The 26,461-nt window shown below is 36.3% G+C and overlaps 1 protein-coding gene across 3 annotated transcripts in view; it reads right to left on the reverse strand.

The window, feature by feature from the left end:
* Positions 1 to 317: 317 nt before the first annotated feature.
* Positions 318 to 26,461, reverse strand: part of COPB1 (COPI coat complex subunit beta 1) — a 35,115-nt gene continuing 8,971 nt past the window's right edge. For 2 of the 3 annotated variants that reach the window (XM_060018542.1, XM_060018544.1), the window contains exons 7-22: positions 25,773 to 25,910; positions 23,317 to 23,436; positions 21,587 to 21,694; positions 21,357 to 21,503; positions 20,497 to 20,642; positions 18,994 to 19,090; positions 17,722 to 17,882; positions 16,735 to 16,855; positions 12,728 to 12,955; positions 12,384 to 12,563; positions 10,069 to 10,213; positions 8,940 to 9,059; positions 6,011 to 6,156; positions 5,309 to 5,398; positions 4,191 to 4,346; positions 3,353 to 3,717 (exon numbers count right to left, since the gene is read on the reverse strand). In XM_060018542.1, the coding sequence (XP_059874525.1) occupies positions 3,658 to 3,717; positions 4,191 to 4,346; positions 5,309 to 5,398; positions 6,011 to 6,156; positions 8,940 to 9,059; positions 10,069 to 10,213; positions 12,384 to 12,563; positions 12,728 to 12,955; positions 16,735 to 16,855; positions 17,722 to 17,882; positions 18,994 to 19,090; positions 20,497 to 20,642; positions 21,357 to 21,503; positions 21,587 to 21,694; positions 23,317 to 23,436; positions 25,773 to 25,910 (2,163 nt within the window). In that variant the 3' untranslated portion in view covers positions 3,353 to 3,657. Of the gene's footprint in view, positions 411 to 3,352; positions 3,718 to 4,190; positions 4,347 to 5,308; positions 5,399 to 6,010; positions 6,157 to 8,939; positions 9,060 to 10,068; positions 10,214 to 12,383; positions 12,564 to 12,727; positions 12,956 to 16,734; positions 16,856 to 17,721; positions 17,883 to 18,993; positions 19,091 to 20,496; positions 20,643 to 21,356; positions 21,504 to 21,586; positions 21,695 to 23,316; positions 23,437 to 25,772; positions 25,911 to 26,461 lie in introns of those variants that run through there. The other variant, XM_060018543.1, reaches the window with a different exon arrangement.

A 26,461-nucleotide genomic window follows, 5' to 3' on the forward strand; every position in this document is an offset into this window, starting at 1 on the left:
CTGTGACAACAACAGTTTATAAGCAAAAGTGTTAAAATTAGTTAAAACCTGACATGATACTGTTATAAAGAATTCTTGAGAAATAAAGCTTCTTTTAAGTAAGTTTCTGGTGTTAAAAACAAAAACAGGGCTTCCCTGGTGGCGCAGCGGTTGAGAGTCCGCCTGCCGATGCAGGGGATGCGGGTTCGTGCCCCGGTCCGGGAGGATCCCACATGCGGCGGAGCGGCTGGGCCCGTGAGCCATGGCCACTGAGCCTGCGCGTCCGGAGCCTGTGCTCCGCAACGGGAGAGGCCACAACAGTGAGAGGCCCGCATACCGCAAAAAAACAAACAAAGTATTCAAGTAGTGTAAAATTAGGACCTAAATTCTGAGGGAGGTATGAAGATCATGTCAATAGGTTTCCGTCTTCTCTGCAGCGTAAGGAAGGAGAATGGGGAAAGAAATAGAATGAACACTTATTGATTAGCATCTATCATGTGCCAAACATTCATCATAAATACATTATATCATTTCATCCCTCACATCAATTCAATGAAGCAGACATTCTAAGCACCTCACAAATGAGGACACTGAGGCACAAAGAGATGAGGCAGTAGTGTCAATGAATTACTAATTGCAAGGCTTTCATGTCGGATATAAAACCCTGGCTTTATATCTGAGTTCAACTCTTAATATTAAGCCTTAATTGATAAGAAGTAACACCCGCTCTTATGACTGTAGTCATCATCTGTAAATGATGATATTAATAGTATTTGCCTGGTGAGAGTCATTGGGAGGATTATATATGCCATGGAAAAAGCACTCAGGGTTATGCCTGGCACATGTAAGCACTCAATAAATCAGCTACTTACCATTGTCTTAGACCACACAGCAAGTAAGTTCAGACAGGACCGTACACTTTTCTGATTCTAAACTGAACTTCTGCACTATACCCGGCTACCTCTTCAGGCTCCTGAGATTCCTGGGGGTGGAGAGTAGAGCTCGGGGCGGGGGGTGGGAACAGATAACATTGAGAGGGCAGTAAGGCAGGGAGCTGATATGCCTGACCCTACTTTGAGGACAGCACTCAGAACTGTTAGGGCAAAATAACTATAATTTTAAACCCAACCTTGGTTTAAGGGAAAGGCTATAAATAATTAGCTGACTAAGGACATTTACCAGTGTGGAAGGAAAAGGTCACCAGTAGAATCACTTACTTTATCCAATACATAGCACAGATATTTCACACTTGATAATATTTGAATTTTAAAAAATATTTTGGTTTTCTTGTCTTTTTAGATATCCTAAAGTAAATTCCTCTGTCTCCTGTATTATTTATAAATCATGTGGAAAAGTTTCTCACAGCTAGCAAAATATCACTAATATCAATCTCCTTGCTAATAAAAAATTATATTGTTTTTTCTCCTTATAAAAATACCTCTATAAACTCCAATCACTTCTAATCCCAAAATGAAAGTAACTGCATATGGCTCCCTCTAGTGTCAAGACAGCAAAACATAAGGGCCATTTAATTTTCTTGTAAGATTTAGTTTTTCATTCAATACATTTGCATATTTAGCCCTTACTTGGTGCCAGATACTGTGTTTATTCTCTTACTAGACATCATGGTCCTAATTATATGATATTTTGTAATGTGAGCACATAAAATGTATTTTAGATCCCTATTAAAGGAGCAGTGTAAACAGCTTTTCTAAACAGTGCTGCTATCTCATTCAGTTTACATTTAGCAAGTGTACAAAGCTAATAAAATGCTAATGAAACAACTGTTTTAACTTTTTTCTCTTTGTTCTCCTTATTTACGAATTTAAGAAAATGGCAATGTGAGCCAATCTGATCCGAACAAAAATGGCCAGAATGTTAAGCAGGGAATTTTCTGAGAGTATAAAAAGAGATATATTCTAGGACATACAGAGGCATACATCCTTGGGATTTAAAATGCAGTAATGGTTGATTGTGAATACAAAACCAAAATGTTTAATGTGCTAAGCTGCTTTTCCTGCCTTACGTATTGTCAACAGGTGTTCTATGGAAAAAGGATTCCCCGGTTATGTAAGATTCAGATATGCTGGGTTAAACCAAACTAATCTGCTCTCTTTACTCAAGTGCCTCTCAAAATTTTTAGTATGCTAATGTGCACAGTGAATCTCTGGTACAGGACGGTATAAAGCTTTTCCCAAAGTTACTTAACTATGGAATCCCTTTTCTCTCATAATATCTAATGACATCAAGGAAGCTATGCTCAGTGGAACAGAACTTGGGAAATGATCTAATCCAAAGTTGCATCAGTTCCTCTGCTCTCATCACAAATCTCCAACCCTTGACTTTGCATCAAACTGATCCCCTTCCAGCATTCCTAGTATCTTGCCCATTTGGTAGCCACTGACTTTCCTTTCAGATCTCAGTGCTCTGGAATCTCAAATGCCCTATAGTCCTCTGGTTCTCTCTGATTAGAAAAGCAAGTGGCTTCAAAGTTTCTGACATCATACAAGGTATCAATCTCCTTCACACGCCAAACAAATCATTCCATTCTCACTTAAGTGCTGAAATAGGAGATGCTGCTTTCACTCCTTCACAGACCTTATCTACGGACTCATCCTGAATGCAGCCTGAATCCTAGCTGGAAGACAAAGTATAATAGTTTAGTGTTCAGACTTAGCTAAAAGAGCAGACTACCTCAGTCATCCCCAAGGAAAGCAAGGGCCAAAAGAACAGCACAATCTGACCCTAGGGAACTCAGCTCAGAAAGGCATCTGGAATCATATTGGGATGGTGCCCAGCCCTAGTGTAAAGTGAGGAAAAGGGGAGGAGGGAGTGAGGCATAGAGGCACCATGGAAACAGGACAGCTTTTTGAATCCTCCCAGTGCAGCTCAAGTAACTGGTTGGAATCAATTTAATTCCTAACAAACATAAAAGAATACCCAAAGCTAAAGGTGAATGATTAAAAAATCTATTTCAGATTATCTACTTTTCATTATGATTCAGGATAATTAATAGTGTGTTTATTTTAGTCAGAGTTCATAGTACTCTTTTAAAATGAAGATGGACCTGTTTTCTCAAAGTATTTGATACCATCTTCCTGGACCTAATTTCAGAGAAAAGCCCTTTAGAACATGATAAGGTATTCTTACAGATGCTGATGTTAGAATATTAAATTAGTAAAAATAAAATATTAAATTAGTAAAAATCAGTCAAGTAAATCAAGGCCTATCTCATTTCATATCACCGCATTTGTAAATTCTCTTAATAAAGTTCATATATTCACGACTCAAACAGCAATTTAAATTTATAACTAATTCATAACTAAATTAAATTTATAACTAATTCATAACTAAAACTATGTAATAACACATTTATTTATAAAACAAAAGATTTAGGAATAGATCTGTTTATTGTACTGTGAAAATGGTCTTGATACATGTGAGAAACATTATATACTTTGAGGACAACATTCAGAACTGTTAAGACAAAAGACAAACTATAATTTTAAAATCAATCTTGATTTAAGGGAAAGGCGATAAATTATTGGCTGGAATGCATTCAGCATGAAGTCAGATTCTATATAACATAAAGCACAAAAGAGTACAAAATATGTTGGAGTCCAGTAAGCCCATACCTAAATTTTAACTGTAAAGCTGCGAGGACTTTTTTGTTTATTCTTATATACTAGTTTTCTTCTGAGACAAGTTGATTTTATCTCCAAGACTTAAGGCCATTCCCTATAAGAAAGAATGAAGATGTTTATAATTATTGAAACTATGTACAATCAGTAGGTTATTCTATCTTAACCAGCCTCCATGCAATGATACCACATCAACAATGAAACCAAGGATGTACAAAAGAGACTCACCAAAACTTTACTTGGTTAAGTACTTTTAGTGCTAGATTTACAAATAGTCACCAGATTGGTAGCTTGGATTTCAAAAACCTCTGAAGAACCCATTTCACAAACACCCCATGGGAATTAATCTGATTTTAAGCAAACAAACAGAATGAGTGGCCCAAAAGGTGGGCTATTTTAATGAAGTAAAGTCGTATTTCTATTCAAGGATACTACTGTTATGAATATACATGCATCTAATGCATGAAACACTGGTACGACAGAGGATGCTACATATAGAAATAAAGAGACATAAATTATTTCTCTTTTTATTTAGCTCAGAGACCATCTCAAAAAAAAACCAACTGTTACCTGACTCTTTGCACGAATTCTTATGTGGCCAGTAACAGGGGCCTCTGGTCCCTGTTGAATCGGCTTCTCAATGCTGACATTTGCAAGTGCGTCTTCTCCAAATATGGAACGAGCATAGAGGTTGGCTGCCATAAAGCCACAGTAACCAGAAAGTGCCTGGAAGAAATTTGTGATGAATTCAATATTCTACTAGAGAACTACACATAAGTAAGACCAAATAGCATAGGAAAATTACCACTTAAAACAGGACTTATCATGTGGTAGTAGTTACACATGACTGTGTGAATTTGTTGACCTCATAGAACTATAAATGTAAAGAGTGTGAGCTTTACTGCGTCTATATTATACCTCAAAAAAACTGATTTTAAAGAAATAGCACCTATTCTCATTTGTATTTATATGTTCTTTGTTTAGAGCTGTCTGCCTGCCTCCCATACCAGACCCTGAGCTCCATGAAGGAAGAGACTGTTTTTATTTTGTTCTTTATTGTACATCCAGCAGCTCACAGAGTATTGGGCATATAATGTTTGTTGGAGTATTTGTTCAATAGACTAATATATGAATTAAAACCTACTTGTATGGCAGCATTCTTTTATGATTAAATCAATATTACAAAGTTAGCAGAAATTGTATAAAGAAAAACAAATTCCTGGGAATTCCCTGGCAGTCTTCACTTTTTGGTCTTTCTTTCTAGTCTTTTTTCATACATACACAAACATAGCAGAAAATCAAAGTACATTAACAATTCCATACTTGAGCAGATATATTATGACCCACAATCAGAGCCAACAGAAGAGATTATGGACATTTTCTAATCCAGTATTGTGAACTATTGTGGAATAAGCCTTTAGCCAAAAGGGAGAAGACTGAAAAGAAAAACCAACGTGACTATTCAGTTGGGTCACTGCACTAGGAACAAGCAGATATTGTTCCTATTCCAGTAGAAAGCAGTAAGCAGATTCATACATTCTATGGGATAACTCCTTTTAGCTAGTCCAAAATGACACTGCTTTTCTCAGGCTAAATAATACCAAAATACACTAGAGGAAATACAAGAAAGCCAAGAATCTACCATCTTACTCTCTAACAGATTTAAGAAGTACAAGGGCAAATTTTACCTTCTCTGGAGTGAGGCATTTCATGTTGGTTGACTTTAATATGTGCTGTAAATAGTCATTTAAATCAACTATATTTGTGTTAACCGTCACCTGTACAGAGGGAGAGAAAAAAGTCGAGGTTATAGCTCTTACTTTAAGAAAGTTGTGAATTTCTTATCTTGGGGTTGAAAAGACAATCATTCGTATGTCATATTAGAATCTCCTTCCAAGTATTTAGGTGGAAAGGGTGGGCAACAAAAAGTGAATGACATCTACAAAATCCAACAAACTGTAGGCTGGTATCAGAACTTTCAGATACAGATAACTTCACAGACAATCAACATGCTGTATATAAAATATTTCTAATAAAAATCAAGGCTTACAGGAACAAAGTTCCCTAGCAGGCACTGACTTTGCAAAGCTTCTACTGGACACTGGATTCAATGGCAAGTTACTATTCACACAAACAAGGGATGGAACATTGTTTATAATGTCTTGAACAATCAGATTAATTATAGAACTGTTACTTTCACCAATTTAAAACCGTAACTTAACCAAACCACTTGCATGCTTTCCAGTTAAAGCTAATTTGTAAGCACAGATATTGAAAGACTTTGCTTTTCACATCTGACACTTATTAGAGGGATTAATTTTATCAGAGAATCCCTCAACACTAGCCAAAAAGAAACATAAGGAGTTCAAGGAAATCTCCCAAGGACTAACTTTGTTCTCCCATTCAAATTCGGCCCACATCTGACGGAATTCAGCATCAGTGCAAGTTGCAGGTTGGATATAGTCCATGATGTCAATGTGAATATCACTGAGGACCACACAATTTCTGTCACTTGCTGCTCCAGAGACATCATAAACTGCAATATACACATATAAAAAGATCCCCAATCACCAAAGGCAAATTTTAATTAAAAATTTTTAATATTTCCAAATAACAACTATGACATTAGCAAATAGTTTTGATTATATAGTAGGCTCTATGTTTTACAAATTATTACCTATTTAATATGACCATCAATCCTATGTTATAGTATTATTATTTTCCATCTTATAGAGAAATAAAAACAAAGAGAACTTAATTAAGTGGCTCAAGGTCACAGAACTGGTTAAGTGGTGGAGGCCAGGATTCAAACTCAGTGAGTGCTTACATAGCAGTTGCAGTGTTAGACACTGTAGAAGGATACACAGGTAGTAGTGTTCTCATGCACATGCTTAACTAATATTTCTGGATGAATACTGCTGAGCCATAGTACGTAATGATACAAGACCTTTTCTTCTGTAACTGTTTCTTCCATGGTAGAAAGTCATAATCTGACTGGAGCCTACCTTTTTTTTAGCCTGTTTTCTTGACATTGCCCCACCCTACTTTTGGAGAAAACTAAGGTTACCAAGAATAAGTTCCTTTAATTTTCAACCCCACCTCTAAAAATAAATGTATCTTTCTCTGAATCAACTTTCACCTACTTACCTTTCCTATCAGACAAGTACTGCCTCTGCTCTTCAAGGTTCATACTTGCTGCCATCTGTGATGCCTGCTTTGGTTCAGGACCTCATTCCATCAATCATTACCTCTTTCGTCTTTACCTTCATATTCTTTACTGACTTTCTTCCCTTATAGTTTATAAACATAGTCAAGGTCCTCTCATCGTCAAAAAAAAAATCTTCCCTCATCCTTTATTCCTCTTCTGGCTACTGCCCTCTCTCATTCTTATCAAAACCAAGGTCGTACACTCAGAGTGGCCTACACTCACTATCTTTATTTCTCCACGTCCTATGCAGTCTTCAACCCACCACCACTGCCCAAGACAGGTCATAAGAAACGTTTTATTATCACTGATTGTCAAATCCAAAGGGCCCTTCTCTTAGGGATCTTCTGCAGCTGCCGATACTTCTTCAGAATTTTTTCTTGCTTCTCTAACCACACTTCCTTTGCAGGCTTCTCCTTCTCTGACCAGCTTTCATACTACCCTGAATAAAAACTCCAAACAGCTCTTAATATTGCTGTTCTCTCAGATTCGGTTTTCAAATCTCCCTTCTCACTCTTTATGCCTTCTTTGGGTGATTTCTTCCATTTCTATGGTTTTAAAACAAATATTCATCTCTACTTCAGACCTCTCGTTCAAGTTCCAGACTCATCTCAAACTGCCCTTCAATAACTTAAGACACTTCATTACTTAACCTCAAGTTTAACTTATCATTTCTCTCAAATCTGTCCTTCTCTCCTATGTTCCGTTTTGGTGATTAACATAAACACCAACCCAACATACCCAAGCAGGAAATCTGAGCGTTGCTCTAGCCACTTTCTCTTCAATCAGTAACCATGTCCTGGACATTCTATCTCCTTAAGTATCTATTATATTCAGCCCTTCTCTCCATCCCAGCCACTACTGTGTTGGTTCAAACTCTCCATCATCTCTCACCTGTGCTACTGCAAGTCTACTAGTTAATCTTCTTGCCTCTTCCAATCAGTCTTCTTTAGTGCTGCCACAGAAATATTTAATCATGTAACTCATTCACTAATAATTCCTCAATGGCTCCCCTCTATATCCAGGATAAAGTCCGAAATTCTTAGCATGACAAGTATAATATAGCTGCCACTAACCTTCCCAATCTCGTTCTCTTCTACCACCACCCTCTAGCGCACTCTAAATTCCAGGTATATCAAACTACTTGCATTTGTTCTAACTGAATCTCTATCTGTAGACCATTTACTGATCTTTTAAAACCCCACTTGAGCTTCAGCTCCTCCACAAAGTCTTTCCTTTACCTTTCCTCCCAACCCCCCACCACTCTGAGAGAACCGACCCAATCTCTTAATAGACTTCCACTTCACCCAGCACAGCCTTCTTTCATAGCACTTACTGTTATGTACTATACATCTCTACTTCACATATCTATTTTCCCTTACTCAACTAGAAGCTATCTGAGGACAGAGATTTTTTTGTTCCTACCACAGAAATTGCTTTTCTTCTTTTTCTTTTGGTACGTGGGCCTCTCACTGCTGTGGCCTCTCCTGTTGTGGAGCACAGGCTCCGGACGCGCAGGCTCAGCGGCCATGGCTCACGGGCCCAGCCGCTCCGCGGCATGTGGGATCTTCCCGGACCGGGACACGAACCCGTGTCCCCTGCCTCGGCAGGCAGGCTCTCAACCACTGCGCCACCAAGGAAGCCCCAGAAACTGCTTTTTTAAAAAAGAAAGCTTATTGACTTAATACCTCTGTACAAGCTAATCCCTAGGTGGCCCGGCAACAAATGCCTATACACAGTTTGAGACTCAGTTCAAATGTTATCCTTTGATAACATACCTTCCTCCTTTATAAAGCCTTCTATACTGTTAGCATTTTCCCTCTATGATCCCAAAGCACAGAGTATATAAACTAGCCATTATCACATTGTATTCTAATCTATTATTTATCTGTCTCCTCCTTTTGCTTGACAGTTTGAGGACGGTGACTCTATCTGATTCATTTCTGTATATCCAGAACACGGTACAACACTGAATAGCATAGCAGATGCCCCATAAATGAATGAATGCATGAATGGATTCAAGTCCTGTCCTCAAGAAATGTCACACAGCTACTCATTACAGAAATTCTGTAATAAAGTATCCAAACATCACATGCTATCAAACAATTCCTTACCTATATTGCCAAAAATTATTCCATTTTCTGTTGACGCTACTTTCACATTAGCTTTAATATTTGCAAAGTCATGTGGAGCAAGAGTCAAAGGAGATGGCTTTTCCACAAGTTTCAGGTCCCCTGAAAAAAAATTTAGACATGGCTAAAAGGACATAAATATTAACCTCTCCAATCGTAAAACCTTAAAATGTATATAGCTCAATAGTTTCTAGCAAAACAAGGAACAAGAGAAGGGTTATGTTCAAATATAAGGACAAAATAAAGAAATCATTTAACACTATTATTCACATCAAAATGCACATTTTCTTTTAAAAGGTAATAGGCTTCTCAGAATAATTCTATATTTAATTCATGTGTGGGGGGGGCGGGGCGGGGGTACTCTGGGCATGCTGCTTTATTTCAGTGAATGGATACAGACGTCTCAAAAGCTTAAGTCTTAAACCATACACTCCATTACAAAGATAAAACAATCTGAAGAAAGGACTGCAAATTCTTAGAAACAGTTCTTTATATAGGCCTCAAGCTATGCTGAGGAAGACAGGGCAGAACTGTTCTCCCTTGATTTCTTAAAGTCCCTTAACTCTTGTTTAAGCCATATGGAATTTCCTAGGGGCAGTGCACTGTTCCTGTATACAATTTATACTTTCCAACTTCAAAGCCATATGTATAAATGACCAGAGAAAGTCTGATTCATGTGTCTATATAAAGAAAAAGAAAAAAAAAATCTCACATTGCTAAATGTGATAATGATGTATTACTTTGGCCACACATGGTATGTATTAGTAATGGGCTCAGAAAATACCTAGTTCTGTACTAAGGCAATTAAAACTTAAAACTACTTGGTAAATCTGTAACTTAAACAGCTCTTATTTAATCTAGAAAAACTGACATATGCTAGATTAAGCTCACTGAATACCAAAAACATAAGCATAAGAAAGTCAGTATCACAAAGGTTCAGAAAATTGGAGTAGAAGGAGACTAAATATAAAATGTAAAACTAAGACTTGATTCAAAATGTCACAAAGGGCTCAAGAGAATTCTTATACTAAGACTTGTGCACTTCTCTTAACAATCTGTCATAAAGATTTACTATGTAACGATATTTTTCTGTTATGGTAAATTTCCTCACCCAGAGTAGCTAACTCTAACGTGCAGTTCTGCAAGGTATCACTGGTTTGGTTCACAACAAGTACGTCCAGGACGATATCATACTGGTTGACATGAACATAAGCTTCTGCATATACAGGGTCTGAGAAACCTGTCAATTGGGTGACCTGTCAAACAAAAATAAAGATAATCAAATGACTGAGACAATTTAACCAAACATATCCTAGCCAAATGACTAAGTCTGTTAGGTAATTAACAGATGTGCTTAGATTAGACCAGTCATTTGAAATGTATAATAAAATTGTTTTGTAATGTAGACATGGTAACTGAAACTTAGACATTAAAAATAACAGGTCCTACACTTTACAGCTCAGTAGTAGAAAGACGTTAAATATGTTCAGCAAATGCATTAAACATTATCCTAACTTAGGAACTGAATAGATTTGCATACATTTTCAGTTAAATCCCTAAGCACCTAAACTCACTAGCTGTTACCCAAACTCAGGAAAAATAATTACAAGCAAGAAACACCTGTAATTCCACAAAGATAAATTTTTAGATGTTCCCCCAACAAAAAAAATTTTTAAAAAAACATCCAGAGTATATATAACACTTTAAAAATGTAATATTGTCACCAAAGACATAAGCAACAAGAGAAAAACATGGGTAAATTGGACTACATCAAAATTACAAACTTTTGTACATCAAAGGACACTATTAGCAGAGTGAAAAGACAACCCACAGAATGGGAGAAAATATCTGCAAATCATACATCTGATAAGGGACTTGTATCCAGAATATATAAAGAAATTTTACAACTCAACACAAAGAAAATAACCAGCCAGATTAAAAAATATGCAAAGGACTTGAATAGACGTTTCTCCAAAGAAGATATATAAATGACCAATAAGCACACAAAAAGATGCCCAACATCACTAATCATTAGGGAAATGCAAATCAAAACCACAACAAGATATCACTTCACATCCACTAGGATGGTTACTACAAAAGAAATAAAAAGGAAGTGTTGGCAAGGATATGGAGAAATCAGAATCCTTCTGCATTGAAGGTTGGAATGTAAAACAGTGCAGCTGCTATGTAAAACAGTATAGTGGTCCTCAAAAAATTAAAGCAGAATCACTATGATCCACCAATTCCACTTCTGGGTTTAACCCAAAAGAAATGAAAGCAGAACCTCGAAGAGATATCTGAACGTCCACATTCATGGCAGAATTATTCACAACAGCCAAAGGTGGAAGCAACTGAAATGTCCATCAACAGATGAATGGATAAACAAAACGTGGTATATATTCACAGTGAAGTATACCCAGCCTTAAATGGGAAAGAAATTCTGACACATGCTACAAAATGGATGAACCTTGAAGACATTAGGCTAAGTGAACTAAACCAATCACAAAAGGATAATACTGTATGGTTCCACATAAGGTACCTAGAATAGTCAAATTCATTGGGATAAAAAGTAGAATGTGGTTGCCAAGGGCTGAGGGAAGAAGGGAATGGGGAATTATTGTTTAATGGGTATAGAGTTTCAGCTTTGTAAGATGAAAAAAGTTCAGGGGATATAGATGGTGGTGATGGTTGCATAATAATGTGACTATACTTAATGCCACTGAACTGTACACTTAAATATAGTTAAGAGGGTAAATTTGATGTTATGTAAACTTTACCACAATTTTAAAAAATAAATTGAAAAATTTTATCACTGTAATATTGTCAATATCAATTCCCAATTCTAAGGGAGAAAAGTGTTTCAGTAGTTCCTATTCTGCCACTGATCTTATCTTGGTCAACAAAACCAATTTGAGAATGTTACTCATCTAATGGAGGAAGGATTAAACCAGATTTGTAAATTTAACATCTGAGTAGAGATTAGAACAATTTTCCTAATGAAATCCTATTCAGAACTCAGTATGTTAAGACTATAAAAGTGTAATTGTCCTGTTTAAAGTAGCAGGGGACAGGAGAAACTTGAGGGCAGGGTGTTGGGGAAGAGGCTAGTGCCCTGCCTTTTAAAAGTTTTAGTCAACCACTAAGGATCCCTCAGCGCTATGTTTCACTTTGTGGTAATTTGACACACAACTGGAACAAGTTAAAACTCATCTCTGCGACTTACAGTGCCATCATATAGTAAAGTATCAGGCTGCACCGAGTTTCAATTCATGTTTAATGAACCCATCAATCAGAGTAACTTGACAAAAACTGATGCTGTACTAGTTATTTTTCCTTTAAAAAACAGCAAGACCAACAACTTCCTGATTACTACTTTCTTAAGTAGCCAATTTAAATAACTCGCCAGTGTATTTGACATTTTGTTACCTTGTTAAGTTTAGATGCTAGGGGATCTGCTGCCTCTTTCCTCTGTGTGTTACCCATTGCTGCCAGCAAACTCAGCTGAAACTGATCTTCCTTGCAGTTCATTTCATTCTTAGCAGTTAGTTGCATGAAGGAAATGGGGTCATCAGGCTGTACTGTCACATTCCTCTTTTCAGATTCTTTCTGTGTTGAAAATACAATATACCATCTCTCTTTAATATGGAAAAAAAGATAGCTTTTTGTAGGCCTTCAACAGGGACAAGCCCTCACACATGAGGACTGAAAAACCAACAGCAACAACAATAAAACCAAAAAGCACTATTATGGCTGTATCATATATACCTTACCTTTTGGGATAATTTCTCTTCTTCAAGTTTAGCAGATAACATGTGAGAAAGGGACTGTCTGCATTCCTTATTGAAAATGTCATTCATTAAAGGTGAGCATTCAGATAAGACCTTGAGGCACAGGGAAATTCGATCTACATCATCATCTGTAATTGGCTTCTTAGGAAGAGAGGATTTTCCCAAATGCAGGATAGTGGCCATGAGCAACATGGCCTCAGCAACGAAAGACTAGATAAGGAAAGAAATGGCTTATTTATTGTCAGGCTTCTCCAAATGCAATAATGTCACTTTATTATAACTCACAATCCAAGAAATAAACCTAATTTTCACTTCACCTGAATAAGATTTCAAATATTTTAGATTTTATCTCCCTGTTTTTTTGCACCCTTTTCCCTCCTTTCTATTCTAACTGCCACCCTCTAAAATCTTCATTAACCCTTAACTGATAGACAGAAATGGTTTTTAAACTATTTTCTCTTACTCTAACCCCTCACAGGCCAATGCTATCTTTTATCTTTCCAACTACGGAAAGTTAAAAGAATGATACACTTCACGGATTGTTAACATTCTGCTATAATTGCTTTCTTACTCTACCTATATAGGTACACTTATTTTTTTGGCTTAACATATGAAAGTAAGAATCTTTAATTCATAAACGTTTAGCATACATCTCTTAAGAATCAGGAGAGTTTCCTTTATAATCATAATATCATCATCTCACTTAAGAAATGTAACAGTTCCAAAATATATCTACTACACTCCAAATTGAACTAAATCTTCCTAATTGTCACAAAATGTTTTTTTTTTTAACCCAGGACCAGTTTCATGCATTTTATTTGACTATTACTCTCCTTAGCCCCTTTTAACCTAGACCAGTCCCCTGGTTTTCTGTGTTGTTTTCCATCACAATGATTTCTTTTAAAGAGCCCAAGCTAGCTGTTCTACAGAATGTTCTCCACTTTTAGTTAGAGTACAAGATAGGTAATGTTTTGCATATCTTATTGTATTGCATTAGGAGGCACATAATGGCAGGTTGTCCTGTTACTGGTGATGCTAAGTGTGATTACCTACTATCTTAATCTTTATTGGGCACCACTCATTTCACTCCACATGCAAATACCTTCAATGATTTCCTACAGCCTTCATGTTGAAGCCCCTATCACTCAGCCTGCTATTCAAGGTCTTCCACCAGTGAATTCGACTTACTTTTTTAGTCTTATGTAGCATTATCCTGACACATGCTTTATATCTTTGTCAAAATGTCTTTGGCTAAGTATTGATCAGCATACATACGTGAAAAAACTACCAGAAGCCTGGGAAAGAACCTCAGAAGAGTAAGTGTGATAATCCTTTGAGCCTAGATATTGTCTCCAGAAGGAGGGGAAAGAGGAGGGGGACAGAAAAAAGTAGCTAAAGAAATAATGGCCAAAAAATACCTGAATTTGATGAAAACTACAAAACCACATATCCAAGAAGCTCAATGAACCAAAAGCAAACAAGAAAACCACACCAAAGCATATCCTAATCAAATTACTGAAACTTGAAATTATAGTGATGAGGAGAAAATCCAAAACAAGCCAGAAGAAAACGGGACACATTCCACACAGAGACACAGGAGCTACATCTTGATAGTACCAAAAGCCAGAAGACAATGAAGCAACACCTCTACAGTACTAAAAGAAAAAAACTGTCAACCTAGAATGCTACATCTGCAAAGATATCTTTCAAAAATGAAGGAGAAGGACTTTTTCAGACAAACAAAAACCAAAAGAATTAACTGCCAACAGACCTGCACTACAAGAAAAGTTAAAGCAAAATCTTTAGGCAGAAGGTATATGATACCAGAGAGAAAGTCAGATCTACATGAAAAAATGAAGACTGTCGGAAAAGGCATAAACGAAGGAGAGCCAGTATGGTGATAAACAACCAAACTTCCTTCTGCCACGTACCAAAGGTCACAAACTTGCTGAACCAGGTATGTTACCAGAAATCCAGTTCTCTTAAGCAGGTATCAGCAAATGGTCTCCCAACTTGCAGAACTGAGATATAAAATGCTGGAGATTTTTAAAAAGCATAATTTAAAGAACAGACAAGACCTGAATAAATAAATAATGGCCCACAGAGAGTTACAAAGTAAATTACTGCCCATAAATAAAATTAGTCAATAAAAAAGAGATAACATCTTGTAATTTTACCCGACCCTCTAAACCTCATTTATGGATTTATAAGGAAATCTATAAGATGGAAATTTAAAAAAAAATCCTTTGCAAGTCCCTAATCTAAAAAGAAAATGTCTAATTATATGGAGGTTTCAGTAAAGGAAAGAATCTAATGGACGACTATTATGCAGCTATTAAATATTATGATTAGGAAGGGTTTAGAATAACATGGGATAAAGTTAAGTGAAACTGCAGTATTGTAAAACACAAAATGATCACTACTAGGGGAAAAAGTGATCATTATTAAAAGCCATAATGAACTCTTTCTGAGGAAGGAAAGATTTTTGTTACTATATCTGGTAATGTAATTCCATCTTTTGATGTTTCTATCTATTGCCAGCACAATATTAACAAGATTTGTACTTCGGTGCTTTAACCATGAGTGATTTTTTTTCTCATTAGTTTTTAATACATCACTCATTATTTTAGCAATGTGAAAAAAGATATGAACAAAAATAAAATAAAAACGTTCACAATTCTACCACAGAGATTTTTTTTTTTTAATGAAAGCAAAGATTTTTTTCAGGCAAATGTAAGCTGAGAGAATTCATCAGCAGCAGACCTACATTATAAAAATAAACAAGTTCTTTAGGCAGAAAGAAAATATCAGATAGAAATCTGCATTTATACAAAGGAATGAAAAGCACCATAAGTGGTAAATATGTGGGCAAATATAACTTTTTTCTCATTAAAAAAAATACTTGGAAGGAAACTGACCATTTATAATGGATGAATGGATATACTGAAACAGCAAACTATTATATAGCCTTAAAAAGGAAAGAAATTCTGACAATGCTTCCATACAAATGAACCTTGAAGACATGCTAAATGAAATAAGCCTGTCACAGAAGGACAAATATTGTATGATTCCATTTATATTAGGTATGTAGAATAGGCAAATTTATAGAGGGAGAGGAGTAGGATGGTGGTTGCCAGGGGCTAGGGGAGGGAGTATGGGGAGTTACTGTTTGCTGGGTAGTTTCAGTTTGGGATGATGAAAAAGTTCTGGAGAGGGATAGTGATAATGGCTGCACAACAATTTGAATATACTTAACGACATTGAATTGTACATTTATAAACAGTTAAACTGGTAAATTTTATGTTATGTACATTTTACCATGAAGAAAAATATGAAAAAACAAAAAAAAAACCCACCCAGGAAGGTACGTGAACTTTGACCTGTTCTCAACTCTCAACTTCTTACAACTTGCTAAGTATGTCCCCCTTCCCTACCTGAGTCTGGACACTAGATAAATAAGAAATGGGAAAGAAATGGTGAATATATACTAAAAGGACAATTGACTATTTAAAGCAAAAATAACAACAATACATCATAGGGTGGATAACATGACATGTAGAAATAAAATATAGGACAATAACACAAAGGATGGTAGTAGGGGTTGGGTGGAATGAAAGTACATTATTGTAAATTAACATACAGTCAGAATGGTCAGACGCTATGATGAACGTATGAACTGTAGAAACGGGAATACATTTAAGAGGCATTTCTAGGATAAAACAGACAGTAACTGACAGGATGAAGATGCTGGAGGGAGAGACATTTCCTTCACTGGGCCCTGACTAATCCCAGCAAGCAGAAATAACCTCATAAACCCTTGTATCACTTCCACTGGACTAATCACGTGCTATTGTTATTACATTACTTTGTCAATTTTACAATCATTAGGTTGTATATATGTTATGCTATATCACTTTGTCCATTTCCCCAACTACAGCATAAGCTCTCAAGATTCATTTGTTGGGTAAATGTAGGATAAATGAACTTACATTTTGCTTTTTCTTCTCCTGAACCAAAGCTACATAGCGCAAGGCAACCTTGGTCAGAGTTGTGGCAAGCGAGGCAGCCACAAAGAAATCTCCATCCAGAAGGAATCCTCGCAGGGGAGGTCTGCAAAGCAATCAGGGAAAGTGAAAGCCACCAACTTCTCAGCCATCAAAGACTCAAGGAAGCCTACTGAATACTCTCAGTGCCACCCTTCAGTGATAGGGATCTCAATTATGGTTCCCTCTTTAGCTCTCAGAATGAAAAAGGAAAAAGAAAAAATCACATGGCTTTAACACTTATCTTCAAATGATAAAAGAGCTAAATGAATAGGGAAAGAGAAAATGGTTAAAGGTGCATATACTGAAACCAATGAGCTACATTAAAACCCCAGCTTATCTACTTATTTATTATGTCCCTCTGGGTAAGTTGCAAACCTCTCTAAGCCTCAAGTTCCTCTATAAAATGTGGTTAATCAACAGGATACTGTCAAAGACTATATGACACAAACTCTTTATTTAGCCCAATGCCTACTACATAGTAACCATTAAAATTTTAGGCAAATTTTCATCAACTTCACTATAAAATTGAGAACAAAATAAGGAGGAAAACATCAAAATTTTACTCCATCAATTAGAAGTGGAAAATCTTCAAAATATGTTTTCCAAATGCAAAAAGGCAACAAAACTCAAATATCATCAGTTACCTCCACTTAGCATTTTCTACATGAGTAAAATAATTTTAGTTTAAACAGAACACAGTTATTTCAATGAGAACAGTTATAAGGAGCAGAGGATTAAAACTATTAACACAATTTCTGGGGGAAAGAACTTAAAACATCATTCTCCTTTCAAGTATCTTATATGGCAAAAATTTCCATTTGGGTCAAAAGAGGAAACTATCAATTATAAGAAAAAGAAATCCTTTGACTGTTTTAGACACAGGAGTAATCATAGAGGTGTAGTTGGCAGGGCACAGGTGCCACAAATTACCTTTCTTCCTCTTTCTTGGTGGGTCTGGAACTGCTAAGGGCACTCTGTGTTGCATAGGTGCCCATTTCAGTTACCAACTTCTGAACTGGCCCCACAGTTATTTCTTCTTCAGGTTTTAATTCACCAGCTTCTTTTTTAATTTCTGACTCTACAATTGGGATCTAAAAATCAATTGGAAACATCAATTTAGTAATAATATCAGTAGCAAGCAAAACATATTTAAATATTCAATCATTTCTATAGTTCTCTACAGAACTATTCCCACAATGGGATTTTTGGAACTTGGGACTCTGCTTTCAATTTTCATTCCTTCCCAGGGTAATGTAGTGAGAACAGGGGCTTTGGAGTTGGATGCCACTTTTAGTTGTATGGTTCTGGGAAAATTAATTAAACCACTTTGAGTCTCAGTTTCCTAATCTGTTAAATGGAAATCTTAATTCTTTCCACACAAGTTACTTAATAGGAAAATGCTTAGGACACTGACTATAAGACAAAGGAGATACTCACTAAGCCTTATTCTTCTTCTCCATCCCTTTCCTTGAAATACTAACCAAAACCAGCACCCATCCTTCCATAAAATGAAATAAATCTAACTTATTTGTACATAATAACTTCATCAACTTCCTCTTTAAACCAAATGGATACTTTGTATTTATTTCTCAACACCAGTCTATCATCTAACTTAAGAGCTCTAAGAGTCTTCAATCATTATCTATCGACTCCTTTATTATATAGATGAAAAACCTGATGTCCAGTCAGGTTTAGGAACTTACATCCAAAGACCCAGAGCTAATTACTGGCAGAAGAAAGACTGGAATCCAGGCTCCTAAAAAGCACTGTTCTTTCTATTCTACCATATGGTTGTTTGGATGAGGAAATACTGCCAGTTTTAGTACATAAATACATATTCTCAAGTCAGCCCCATTCTTATAATATATGCATTCTTTTCCCATAACACAGAGGATTAAGCAGAGTTTTACAGGTCTTTTTCTTTTTTTAAAACACAGAACCTTTTGTTCAAATAAAATCTTACCCAGAAGGGTAAATAATACAGATAAAAGAACAGGTGTTATGGTTCAATGTAGGGGAGGGCAACTCTCCTAATTTCCCATTGCCCAAAGGCTTAATTATCTGTGTAATTAAAATTTTTTCAGTGTTCTTTAGCCCAAGCACTACCAAATACAAACACAAAAGCAAATCACCACATAAAAGTCAGTTTACTAAAGTAAAAAATCACCATATAAAGTAGAATTTACTAAAAGTAAAACATACCTCCCCAAGGGACCTGCGGACCTCAGTCATCACACTCTGAATGTCTTCCTTGGTACTACAGTATTCTCCCAGGATCCATAATGCTCCTCGGTAAATCCTATAGCAAGAATACAAGTTCTGAAACACTGATTCTGCCAACAAATCTTGAAGCAGTGATCTTTCTTTGTGAATTTAAGCTTAAGCAAGAAAACAATATTCTGCAGTTGTGAGGGACTATGGATGAAATATTAAGGAAGAATATAACAAAGACACTACGTTTCTTTGATTCTCTCTTGAAATCACAAGGATTAAAAGGAAAGTAAGCATCTTATCCATCATTTTTAGGAACATTCTACAACTGGTAAACCTAGTAGTAAAAATAAAATACCAAAATGTTTCCCAGAAAGGTGTTATCTTCCATTTAGGACCAAATTTAAGGTAAATTTGATTTTATAACTTATCACTACAAAAAATGTATTATTTTAATATAAAAAGTAATTCACTGAAGAGGCAGGAGGCTGAAAAGAACAATGAAAAAGGAAGGAATGCAGAGGATCATAACAAGAAGACCAAAAACATAAAGAAAGCAACAATTTTCTAATTAAAAAATGTTAAACTGAATAAAGTCTTCAGTCATCTTTTCCCTAAGATTTTCATTAAATTTATTCAAAAAAATTCTAGAAACTGAAGCTGTAAGAGATTATGGCTGCCAAAAGCTAAACTTTGATATGTTTTTTTTTTCCCCCCAGAAAGGAAGCAAATCTTTCTCACTTCCATAAATATCAATACATCTTCATATCATAAAACCAATTTTGTAGTCCCTTCTTTTCTATACAGGCAGATATAATGCAAGTCTACTACAGTCTATGAGATGATTTACATGAAGCAAAACTTGGATGCAATGTCCTTTCTCATTAGCAAATGCTATCTGAAAGGAAACAATTCAGACTTAGGTTGTATTTTCAATCCTTCACTTCAGTAAATGCTAAAGGGGAAATATAAATAATGGTATCCCCAAAATACCTTTTAAGAGTATGTTCCTTAGTCACTTCAGGATTTACAATGTTTTAGAGGAAATGAGAATAGAGAAACCTACCTACATCACATGGACCAAAAATTTTATTTTGTACATAGATTTTGGGTTAACTAAGGGTGAGAGTAGGGGTGACATGTTTCTGACATTTATTTTGTCTTGACTGTGTTGAGACACCTCTCTTCCCCTATATTGTCTATCAACTGACCCTTAAAAACAGAAATTGGGGGCTTCCCTGGTGGCGCAGTGGTTGAGAGTCCACCTGCTGATGCAGGGGACGCGGGTTCATGCCCCGGTCCGGGAAGATCCCACATGCCGCGGAGCGGCTGGGCCCGTGAGCCATGGCCGCTGGGCCTGCGCGTCTGGAGCCTGTGCTCCGCAACGGGAGAGGCCACAACAGTGAGAGACCCGCGTACCGCAAAAAAACCCCAAAAAACAGAAATTGGTAAAATGCTTATTTGACTTTACATTTAAACAGATTTTAAACCTACTTGACAGATTTGATAGCATGAAAGACTTCAAGCATCTTCTCAACAATAAGCATTCTCAGGTTATCAAAGCGCTGAATGGCTTCACGAACAAACTCCAAGACATCAGCAGCTGCTGCTTCATTACTGTCACTGAGAAATTCCATTAACTAAAAGAAAAAAATGGATAACGATTACATGTTTTCAGAAAGAAAATTATCTAAGGTTTAATAAGTAAATTAAACAAGTTTACAAAGAATATAAATAATACTTTTCAAATACACAACAAAACGTAAGTTGAGAGACAAGCACCATTATGTAAACAAAGTCATGCTGGCTTTTCAGTTTATTACAAAACACATGATAAAACAGAAGCTGGAAATCCACAAGTCAAAAGAACTGGACACATCTAAGTTGTAACTAAAAGTAAAATCATTTTAGAGAAAATTCAGAGCTCAAAGTCAAAATTCCAAATTCCAATAACATACCTAATTTATCTGACAATGACAGAAAACAAAATATTCTGGGTATGTTAATTTTTCCTCTAATTAAATCCTTCAACTTTAAGAGGTAAAATCCCACTGAATAATCTATACACAAAGAATAATTTTACTTTAGGGAACTGTAACAAACATTAATTGCAATAATATGTGGAAGTATTTTTGTCACTATTTTTTTTTTGTTTATTTTTTTGGTGAAGATGTAAGAGAAAGAAGTCAGAGTCCTTATCCTTTTGAGCTTAATAGTAAACATAAAGATCCCTTCTGACCATGAGATTTAGTGAGTACAGACAGTTGAGATTTCCAGAGTTTAACTGTTAAATAACTAGAATTTAACTTTTATTTTTAGAGAATTTCAAAGTTAAGATCATTGGAATTACATACCACAGGAATAACATTTGCAGCCATATCTGGAAATCGGACAGAACAGGAATGCAATGTTCGCACAAGGAGTTGTCTGTATTTGTCAGTATCTTCATGCTCTGACACATTATTTGTTTTAATCACTTCCTTCTTAAGGACAATAACCAGCTACAGAACAAAGTAAAAATAAGTGAGAATGACATCATGTTTGGCTTGACAGCTTACAAAGTGCTGTCAAAGTTTTGTTTTACCTCTTCGACATTCCTAGAGGAGACAAGATCCAGTGCTAACTGCAGAGTTTTCTTGCGTACTTCTAAGTCTGGTGTGCTCAGTACTCTTAGGATGTCCATAACCAGATCCTGAAAAAGAACAAAAATATCCAGAATTAACACCAGTATTTCTAGTCACAAGAAGAAAATCCTAACTGTAGAATAAAGGATTCTGTCCCTCATGACCTTAATTCTTTGATCTATAATAAAATCACTACTGGTGGAAAAACCAGATAATTTGAGTCACCTGATATAAGGCAATATGAAGTATATAATATCACATATGATGCATTCACATTGAAAATGTTTACTCATGACTCTATCAAGCTTTTTTTTTTTTTTTTTGCGGTACGCGGGCCTCTCACTGTTGTGGCCTCTCCCGTTGCGGAGCACAGGCTCCGGACGCGCAGACTCAGCGGCCATGGCTCACGGGCCTAGCCGCTCCGCAGCATGTGGGATCTTCCTGGACCGGGGCATGAACCCGTGTCCCCTGCATCGGCAGGCGGACTCTCAACCACTGTGCCACCAGGGAAGCCCTATCAAGCTTTAGCTCAAACTTACAGTTTATAGGAAATACAAAAGTCAAGAGGAACAAGCTAAATGACACAAAGAAAGTAACCAGACACATCCTGAAGGAGACCAGACGTTTGGTCTGGTCTCTTGAACAAGTCAGTGTCATGAAAAAACGATACTGCTCAAATTAAGAGACTTAAGGAACCATACATCACAACCACATACATCACAACCAGATGTGATGTTTGGTCATGAACTGGAAAAACAAAACTAAAGAGCGTTTTAGGGACATCTGGGAAAACTGGATAATATTAAGAAATTATTAACAATTTTGTTAAGTGTGATAATGTTATTTTGGCTCTGCAGGAAACTGTAATATTTTAAAGAAGCATACTTAAAAATCTATAGCAAGTAAGTATTTTTAAATATAGCAAAACAAAATATTTTACTTCTTTAAAACTATTTTTAAAAATTTCTCTGATAAAAATGTTCTATAAATTTTAAGAATGAATTAACTGTATAACCTTCACTAACATCTGCCAGTTGTTAATATCTTATTACATTTGCTTTGTCATACTCTCTCTACTCCTAAATGTTTTAGTGTATACTCAAGAAAAATTTTTTATATAACCACCGTAAAATTCTCAAATTCAGAGAACTTAACATTGATCACAATACTATTAAATAATAGAGTCTATATTCACATTTCTCCAACTGTCCCAATAATGTCCTTTATAGCAAATTTTTTGTTGTTATTCTGATCCAGGATCATCATTGAATTTAGCTCTATTTGTACCATGGGGCTTTATTTTTATAACAATCATTCTCACAGATTAAATAGGTATGCTGATAATTTTCTAGAATCTAATCATCTTTATTCTCAGTTGGTATAATTATTTTCCAAGAAATGTAAATTATATTAAAATTAAAACAAATATATCTCTACTGCTAAGAACACCAAGTGTAGTACAAATAGAAAAGATAAAAGGTAACATATTAATTCATGTTAGAAATGATTTTTTATAACAAAGACAATATCCCAAAAGGCTATGGTGCTTCAAGAGTTACACCTTAGTTGACCAAAATTTAAACTGCCCAGTCTCCAAGCATGTAAGCTAACCAAGACAGTAAGTCTTAGGAATTATCTCAATTTGAAAAAAGATTTTATTGAGGATTTCTCTCTTTTAGAAAACACCTACCTGTAGTACTCGTTCATGAGCAGGATGTTCTTTCAATTCTATCAATCGATCCAGAACTATGAGCTTTACATTGTTGTCACTCTCCTTAATAATTAAATCAATGTAACACTGAGCAGCAGCCTATATGAAAAGAGAAATATATTTTAAGAACACATTCACCTACCTTAAACACAGAATCTGAAAATAAGAAACAAATAAAGCCTCCAAGAAACCAAGATACATTTACCACTACTGCACTAAAAGTTTATGCATTTTTCCCAGAGGAATGTGTCCCTCTATTTCCTAAGTTCTAACAAATTTCATTATTTTTTTCAAGGTTACAAAAAATCAGAAGCATCACAAATTAAAAGGATGAAAAGGGGCTGTTACAGGCAGAAACACTTGTTAACAGGCAAAAATTAAGGGCTGGGCCTCCCTGGTGGCGCAGTGGTTGGGAGTCCGCCTGCCGATGCAGGGGACACGGGTTCGTGCCTCGGTCCGGGAAGATCCCACATGCCGTGGAGCGGCTGGGCCCATGAGCCATGGCCACTGAGCCTGCACGTCCGGAGCCTGTGCTCCGCAACGGGAGAGGCCACAGCAGTAAGAGGCCCCCCCAAAATTAAGGGCTGAACCTAAGGAACAAGGGAGAAAAAAGCTGACAGAGAGTCCCAAATAGTTTAGCTATTGAGCATCTTTTAGTTTAGGTGCAAACTCTAACACACCTGCATTACGGTACCGAAAACTCAAGTATATAACGATGGCCCTGACTCATTAAAAGCAAAGGACAAAGGAGCAAACCTGAAAGAGCTCCCAATGACCAAAGCTAGAACAATTTGATCAACAAAATAAATAATAATATTGGATTATAATCCACAGAATAAAATATCCATATTGATATAAAGCAAGAAAGAAGGAAAGGAGAGAGGGAGGGAGGGAAGAAAGGATGAAGGAGAAGGGACAGCTCCTCCTTGCGGAAGAACTCCAAATAATACATGTAGAATAAGGGTAACAGAAAATCACCATTAGAATATCATAGTAGTAACTGTTGTAGAAAAGATTCACTGATAGGTGCTAAAACTAGTTGGTGTAAGTCAGAGGAGAAATAGGATATTTGTACAGTTTAAAAGTATCTTCTCAAGATATTGATTGATTACAAAAGGAAAAATCACAACTCAACAGTGGAGAAATCTGGCAGACACCACCCTAACCAAACGATCAAGGTTAACATCACCAGTAAGACGATGTATCAGCATCATATACTCCTAGATATGATACACTGAGAATGGTGCATCACTTCTGTGGTATTTCCCCCTCGCCCAAAGGCATAACCTTAATCTGATTAGGAAAAAACACCAGACAAACCAAAATTAAGGGATATTTTACAAACAAACTGACCCAGTACTCTTCAAAAGTGTCAATGTCATGAAAAACAGGGAAAGGGCTGAGGAACTGTCACAGACTGGAGGACGCTAACACATGATAACTAGATGCTACATGGGATCCTAAACTGGATCCTGGGACAGAAAATGATCTTTAGTGGAGAAACTGGTGAAATCTGAATAAAGTCTATAGTTTAGCTAACAATATTGTTCCAATGGTAATTTCTTAGTTTTGACAACTATACAATTGTTATACAAGACGTGAATATTATGGGAAGCTGGGTGAAGGGTAATGGGAACTTCGTCCTAGTTTTGCAACTTTTCTCTACGTCTAAAATTATTTCAAAATAAAAAGTGAAAAGAATTTTTTAAGTATTGGTGGCGAAAGCAGTAAATTCTCCTATTTATACAATCTGGCTTTCTAGAACAGTTCATTCTATGAATATAGTAGGGGTTTTTCACATAGTCTTGATAGAGTAAACTAAAAAAGAGAAATATTTCATTATTGAAAATATTCACTGGAACATTTTTAGGGTCCATCCTTTAGGATCCAGTATCCATTTTCCTAGATTCGGTTTTTTTTTAGCGGGTATGTGGGCCTCTCACTGTGGTGGCCTCTCCCGTTGCGGAGCACAGGCTCTGGACGCGCAGGCTCAGCAGCCATGGCTCACGGGCCCAGCTGCTCCGCGGCATGTGGTATCTTCCCGGACCGGGGCACGAACCCGTGTCCCCTGCATCGGCAGGCGGACTCTCAAACACTGCGCCACCAGCGAAGCCCTAGATCTAGTTTTTAATGTAACTAAAGTATGGGTGGAGATCTTAAAATACGAGTGTCATTCTCCAGAAACCAGAAATACTGCTATTCTCTCTCTCTGTCTCTCTTGCTCTCTCCCTATATACATATGAAAGTAGAAAGAAAGAAAAGAAGGAAGGTCAGACTACATAGGAAATCAAATAATTTTCTAATATTTGTAGTTATTTCTATGCCATGTAATGCTGTGTAACCACACAGTAAACTGCAATGTCACTAAATCATAAGTGATAAGATAGCATATCTATCATCTAATTGGCCCCCCCCCCCCCAAAAAAAAGTAGTACCTTGATTGCAGTAGGTGCACTAGAGAGTGTCACTAATGTTCCAGCGGCTTCATATTTTACAGCAGGGCTAGATGACTGTAGTAAGTTATAGATGCAGCGAATGAAACGAGCCCTTTCTGATGGATTAGCATGACAGACCTGGAGAAGAAAACATTTAGGTTTCAGTTGACTGCAGGAACACTTGCTTTCAAACAGATTTTTAAAATATATATCAGCTTATGGGATGCTAGTTTTCTTAATCTGAAAGCTAAGAATAGTCTTATAAGGACACCTGAAGATGTCGGCCAATGTCAGATGAGACGCTGTGACACAACACTGGTAATTTCAGAAAGTAATAGGTTTTACTTCAAATAATTGTTATAGCTACTCAATCCATTTATTCATTCAATAATACTTTATGTTTCCACTCTTTCTATAAAGATTTTTAGATGGCTCATAATTAAAGATATGCGTACTATACACAAGTGAAATAGAAAGAGAAAATGTGAAGTAACAAAGAAAGGACAACACATTAACTAAGTACACTAATATGGGTACTGTAATAGGTATTAAATTTGGTACTACATTTTTATTCTGGATGTCACGTCAAAAAGGGAAACATGATGGATTATATAAATCTCAACAGCTGATAAAAGAAAAATACCAATTATTAAATAAAGCAAGAAAGATAACCTCTTTTTCAAGTACTG

This window comes from Delphinus delphis, chromosome 8 (genome assembly GCF_949987515.2).
Source record: "Delphinus delphis chromosome 8, mDelDel1.2, whole genome shotgun sequence".
Taxonomy (NCBI): domain Eukaryota; kingdom Metazoa; phylum Chordata; class Mammalia; order Artiodactyla; family Delphinidae; genus Delphinus; species Delphinus delphis.